The sequence below is a fragment of the Saprolegnia diclina genome (assembly GCF_000281045.1).
Source record: "Saprolegnia diclina VS20 unplaced genomic scaffold supercont1.14, whole genome shotgun sequence".
In the NCBI taxonomy this organism is placed as follows: domain Eukaryota; phylum Oomycota; class Saprolegniomycetes; order Saprolegniales; family Saprolegniaceae; genus Saprolegnia; species Saprolegnia diclina.
In genome coordinates this window covers 471,288-477,179 of record NW_008246081.1, presented here as the reverse complement: position 1 = coordinate 477,179, position 5,892 = coordinate 471,288, and the positions used below count along the sequence as shown (strand labels likewise).

The window sequence follows — 5,892 nt, the reverse complement described above, 5'->3', positions numbered from 1 at the left end:
GAGCCGTCAGATGAGCCTACGGACGCACCGTCAGATTTACCAACGATGAAGCCGACCCCTAACCCCTCGAGTGACATGCCCACACCGAGCACGCCGTCCCCAGTGTCGTCGTGTGGCTCGTGCACCAACTGTTACTACGCTCCAACCAACGCGTGCTTTGTGGGTTGGACCGCCGAGCAGTGCGCCACGAGCGCAGTCTTTACATGGTGCGGTGCGACTTCCGACGAGCCAATCATTGACGACCCCACAATTTCTCCGTCTGACGCCGGCAGCGACTCGTGGTCGTCCGACAGTGGATCCGACTCGACCAGCAACTCGGGCTCGACAGATGCCTCGTCATCATCCGACGCGTGGTAAGTACATCGTTTCCTAGTTACATGCATCTTTGTATCGCATATTTACAGTGTTAAACCTGGATAAAGACGTTTTGTATATCCATTTTTCTCGAATGTTTAGACCAAAAGACCACCCAATCGGAATTTAACGCCACTGCAAGGGAGCACCGATTGGTCCATTGAACGACGCATTGCACTCGAGTCCGACGGGTGACACGCCAGCGCTGGCACGCGGGAGGAACCAGCAGTGGCCGCGCGCGACGCCGCCGACGGTCGTCTCAGACAGGTCGAAGCCGCCAAAGCGCCAGTCCGAATCAAACGTCGCAAACTGCACCTTGAGCCAGTCGCGCGAAAAGCTGAGCTCGAGAAAGCCGTACGGCTCCCCGACCACGAGCCATTGACTATCCATCAATAAGTATCGTCGACTCAATCCCATTTAAGGAATAAGAACGTACTTTTGAATCGTCGGCGTCGTCACGATCGGGTTGTTGGCGGTGAAGTACCCGCCACCGCCGCCGTTCATGAAGAAGTGAATTCCCCATATGCCAATGTCGTGGTTGAAGCCGTGTGTGTGGCCGTTGAGCCACGCAGTGACCTTGAAGCGCTCGCAAAGTTCGATCCAGCGGGCCATTTTGGCTGGTGCCATGTGGTAATGCGGTGAAAAATGCGTGTTGACGAGCGTAAAGTCCGCGTCCGAGACGGCGAGGTCCGCCGCCATGCGCGTGTACGAGTCGTCGGCCCAGCTGTCGATGCGGTCCATGCACGCGTCAAACATTTCCGTGTTGCCGAGGACACAGCCGCGGTCGCCCCGGGTCGCGGCGTCGCACTCGCCCGCGTTGAAGCCGTATTTCGCCGCGTACCCATAGCACTGGCAGCAGACGGACGCGCCACCGTGGTTGTCGGCGTTGTTGGTGTCGATGTTGTACACTTCGACGACAATCTTGTCCCGCACTATGCGCTCCAGGTAGTAGTGATCGCGCAGCACCCAGCTAAACACACAGTGATCGCAATGTAGGGTTATCGCACACGCAACGGTACCGGTCGCCGTGCGGGCTCTTGTACGAGGCTTGTGCTTCAAAGCGCCGATCCAAGTACGCGACGAGCTCGTCTGCGCTGCTGCACTCGTAGTACGGCTCCTTGTCGCCGCAGATGAAACTGGCCCCGCCAATGTCGTGGTTGCCTGCGACGTTGAGCCACGGGATGTGGCGCAGCGACGGCTGGTCGTACATGGCCTCGAACGTCTGCTCCAGACGGTACGCTGCGTTGTCCATGCCGACGCCGACCCAGTAGATGTTGTCGCCGTGCGAGACGATGCGGGCGGGCGAGAGCTGCGCGGCGGACGCCGCCAGGAGGTCCGCGACGTACGCCTGCGCATAAAAGTCGACCTTATATCGATTTGACCGCGTGTCGACCGACCCATTGTACATGACACAGCACGAGCCCGGGTCGCCCATCTCCTTCCCGAGCGTGCCGCCCCAGTCGCCGATCGCCAGCAACGTCAGCAGCGTGGGCGCCGTCTCGGGGTCAATCAGGTCGTCATAGTCGGCGCGGGAAAGGACCGGAACCGACATGGCACTTTGTGGTAAATCCGGGAGTGTTGCCCACGCGACCAAAGCGAGCACAGCCACGAGCACACATATCGCGATTGTCCCGCGGACGACTATGCATCACCGCCTGTCTGCATCAAGGTCATGCGAGAGGTGCGTGTACCTGGTCGCGAGAGTGGGTGCTGGCGGTACGTAGCCGGCGACAAGAGCGCACGGGTCGCTTCGTGCGTCTCGTGCATGGGGCTTGCCGGATGCGAAAATGATGCGCGAGATTCGATAGCGATGGACCAGCTGGCGCCGGTATCTTGACGGCGATAGGACGTCAAGAACGCTGTTTTGACGGTGATTTTACATTGTGTTTACGGTAAAAAGGATGTCACGCCGAAACGTGCTGCGCCCACGCACCAAGACATTGCCTCTCGCAAGAGCAACTTAGACGCGGTGTACATGAGGGTTGATATAAGGTCAAGCTGTTGATTTGAGGTGACACGGCTATTGACGGATCGAAACAAGATAATGGGACCAAACTTTCTTCGGACATTCTTGACGTGTTTTATACGGTAATATTGCGCTATGATGTGTCAAGATATGGGTGGGTTCGTATGGGCGGTGTGGTAAGTTGCCTGCACGACGTGGACATAGGAACGTCGGTGGGCAAATTCAGCACGACTAGGTATACTAGTATGTCGTTTCGAGATGGAGAAGCTAGAGTGTGAAGTGTGTATATATGTTCGCACTCGAAGCTGCCCTTGTGGTTTGGGCTTTCAAGAAGATGGCTCGGTGATGTGCAAGCGAGATGAGGACAAGTTCAACGATTTATGTATGGATTCTCATAGCTATCTTGCTATGGCAAATGTGGTTGCACTGGTGATCGGCATGGACATGGTATAGTAGTCGAGGACTGGCACCGCTTTGTAGACAGACTTGTACGCAGACAAGGAACATGAACGTTTATACACACAGCAGCTCCCAGACCTTCCTAGTTGACCCACGGGTAGGTGTCGGCGCTCGGATCTGAGCTCGCGACGCGCTGGCCGACGTCTGCGCTGTTGACCCATGGGTACGTATCGGGCTTGTCGTCAGTAGCACGGAGGTTGGCCGCATCGACCAGCGTCGTGGCAGCAAGGGCCGCGACCGCAACGAGAAGGGCAAAGGGGCGCATGCTCAGGACTAGGCGCGTTGTGAAGTGACGGGTGCGGTTCAAAGTCACTGCCCTGTGGCAGAACAACCAACATCCCACGCCTCGATTTCTCTTCAAGTGCGCGGGGCAGTTGGATGTAGCATCAACGAGACTGCCGCCGCGTTAGGCATCGATCGACGTGCAAGGCCCGTACCAGCGCCTACAATGTGGCTAGCCACACACGACGACGCTGGGTCTGACAGAGCATTGTCAGAAAAATAAGCCTCTAGATTGCCCAAAATATATCGATGGTACTGCCGCGCTTCGTGAGGCTGGAAGGATCGTCCCACATTACTGCGTATCAGAATCAAGGGTCCATAACCAGGCCTTGTCGGACGCTTGTCAAACCGAAAGTCGGAGCAACTGGTCGGGATCAGTCTCTGAGTATGAACCAGGCGTTCTGCCGCAAAAAGCGTGGGCCGATCACGCTCGATTATTCCAGCATAGAAGGGGCAGACTGGATGGAATAGACCAACCCCACCCCTAAATAGCAGATGTGTCTCCATCATGAAGGCAGCTGTTAGGCTCAGCAGTTTAATATTTGCGGTGCACGTTTCAAGGCGGGTTTTATGTCGGCAGGTGAGATTTACGCACAAAAATGTCAGAATATGATAACTCCCAGACAACCAATACACCTGCTTAAGTTCTATAGACTTTTTTTGACAAACGGCGCTATGGCTGATGGACGTTGTGGCCTTTACTCTACGGAGCACAGTCACGCTGCCGCTCCACACCAGATCGCTTGCCAAGGATTGATGATGGTATTCCATGACCTAGAAATTGCGACTCTTGACATACCGCATGTCCAGCTCGCATGCCCTCCATACCTCGACGTGAAAGAGTGGAACCATGACTCGGCTGAATACTGTGAAATGCAGTTGTATGCACGATTACAGTGTGATTTCAATAGGAATCGCAGCCCTGTGATCGCTCCATTTTGTCAAAGTAGACAATACTCAGCGTCGTCGCACCATATGAGCTTGAAGCATCGGAAGAAGGAGCGCATCACGCGGCACCAGTCGACCCAAAGAGTTTGTCGATGACCATGCCAACTTCAACTTGCGATCGTGGCAGAGCAGCGACAACGACGTTTGCCGTCTTTTGTAGTGAGTTTGATATTGGACAAGTGCATTCTCAGAGCCACGATTCGACTGCAACACGAGTTGAGACCCAAGTCTTGGATCTCGCTATGGGAATTGCAACTCACTTTTCATTTTCCATCGCCGCGCACACGCTTCCATGAACATTGTGTCTGTCCTCGCGCTCGCTGCGTCGGTCGCCTCGGCCACCCAAGTGCACTCCGAGTCATACCCGTGGGTCAACAGCGTTCAAAACAAGGTCGCGACGCATCCGCTCGTCGGCTACTGGCATAACTTTCCCAACCCGTCGGGCGCCACATACCCGCTGAGCCAGATCTCCAAGGACTGGGACGTCATCAACATTGCGTTCGCGTCGTCGCTCGGTCAGGGCAAGGTCGGCTTTGAGCTGGACCCGGCCGCCGGCTCGGAGGAGCAGTTCATCAAGGACGTCGCCGCGCTCAAGGCTGCCGGCAAGACCATCGTGCTCTCGCTCGGTGGCCAAGACGGCGCCGTCTCGCTGAGCGATGCGACTGAGACGGCCAACTTTGTCTCGAGCGTCCATGGTATCCTGACCAAGTATGGCTTTGACGGCATCGATCTGGACTTGGAGAACGGCGTCTCGCAAGGTCTCCCGATCATCAACAACTTGATTTCCGGTGTCAAGCAGCTCAAGCAAAAGATCGGCGACTCGTTCTACCTCTCGATGGCGCCCGAGCATCCGTACGTCCAAGGTGGCCACGGCGCGTACGGCGGTATCTGGGGCGCCTACCTCCCGATCATTGACGGACTCCGCAACGAGCTCACGCAGATCCACGTCCAGTACTACAACAACGGCGGCTTTGTCTACACGGACGGCCGCACGCTCAACGAAGGCACGGTCGACTGCCTCGTCGGCGGCTCGCTCATGCTCATCGAGGGGTTCCAGACCAACTATGGCGCTGGCTGGAAGTTCAACGGTCTGCGTCCGGACCAGGTCTCGTTCGGTGTGCCGTCAGGACCCAAGTCGGCTGGGCGCGGCTTTGTGACGCCCGAGACCGTCAAGCGCACGCTCACGTGCCTCGTCCAAGGGGTCGGCTGCGATACGATCAAGCCCAAGACGACGTACCCGACGTACCGCGGTGTCATGACGTGGAGCATCAACTGGGATAGCTACGACGGCTACGCTTTCTCCAAGCCGGTGCGCCAAGCGCTCGACGGCCTTGGCGGGGGTGGTCCGGCACCCACGCCGACGGCATCGCCGGTGACACCTGCACCCACCGCGTCGCCGACACCGACGTCCGTGTTCCCGACCGTGACACCTGCTCCGGTGACACCGACCGTGACGCCGACCCCCGTGCCATCGACGTCGGCGCCCAAGCCGTCGTGCGGTGCTTGTACCAACTGCTACTACGCGCCCACCGATGCGTGCTTTGTGGGCTGGACCGCAGCGCAGTGCGCGACCAACAGTGCCTTCAAATGGTGCGGCAACTAAGACCTGAGCTGTGCGGACAGCATGTCCGGTCCTTGTCCTCGCACGTACTGCAGTCTCATCAAAGTTAACAAATGCGACTATGTGTTTTCTTTTGTAATTCGACTGTAGAAAAACTTTATTTTGGCTTTCAGTCGTCGAATTCCTTCCTTGACTCCGAGCGCTGCCCAGCCTGCTAGTACGGTACTGCGCTGCGCGAGACCAGCCCCGTCTTGGCGTGCACGGCGACCGCGATCTCGGTAAACGTCGCAAGAAGTTCAACGCCGTCGACGGCATTGTGGTA

At 57.1% G+C, this 5,892-nt stretch overlaps 3 protein-coding genes across 3 annotated transcripts in view; 1 reads left to right on the top strand and 2 right to left on the bottom strand.

Moving 5' to 3' along the window:
* Positions 1–369: 369 nt before the first annotated feature.
* SDRG_05457 (hypothetical protein) lies at positions 370–2,130 on the bottom strand. The gene is made up of 4 exons (XM_008611172.1): positions 2,046–2,130; positions 1,374–1,995; positions 791–1,324; positions 370–736 (listed from the first exon to the last, which is right to left on the bottom strand). The coding sequence occupies exons 1-4, from the start codon at positions 2,119–2,121 to the stop codon at positions 481–483; spliced, it is 1,488 nt and encodes a 495-aa protein (XP_008609394.1). The 5' UTR covers positions 2,122–2,130; the 3' UTR covers positions 370–480.
* Positions 2,131–4,284: 2,154 nt separating this feature from the next.
* On the top strand, positions 4,285–5,739 carry SDRG_05456 (chitinase). Its single transcript, XM_008611171.1, has one exon. The coding sequence runs from the start codon at positions 4,302–4,304 to the stop codon at positions 5,610–5,612; it is 1,311 nt and encodes a 436-aa protein (XP_008609393.1). The 5' UTR covers positions 4,285–4,301; the 3' UTR covers positions 5,613–5,739.
* The window catches only part of SDRG_05455 (hypothetical protein), a 6,293-nt gene continuing 6,121 nt past the window's right edge, over positions 5,721–5,892 (bottom strand). The window contains exon 3 of the mRNA XM_008611170.1: positions 5,721–5,844. Coding sequence (XP_008609392.1) covers positions 5,785–5,844 — 60 coding nt within the window. The 3' untranslated portion in view covers positions 5,721–5,784. The remainder of the gene's footprint in view (positions 5,845–5,892) is intronic.

Coding starts and splice junctions, on each gene's coding strand:
- SDRG_05456 (XM_008611171.1), top strand. CDS start 4,302: ATGAACATTGTGTCTGTCCTCGCGCTCGCTGCGTCGGTCGCCTCGGCC.
- SDRG_05457 (XM_008611172.1), bottom strand. CDS start 2,121: ATGCACGAGACGCACGAAGCGACCCGTGCGCTCTTGTCGCCGGCTACG. Junction 1,996..2,045: donor GCACCCACTCTCGCGACCAG/GTACACGCACCT, acceptor GGTGATGCATAG/TCGTCCGCGGGACAATCGCG. Junction 1,325..1,373: donor AAGAGCCCGCACGGCGACCG/GTACCGTTGCGT, acceptor CTGTGTGTTTAG/CTGGGTGCTGCGCGATCACT.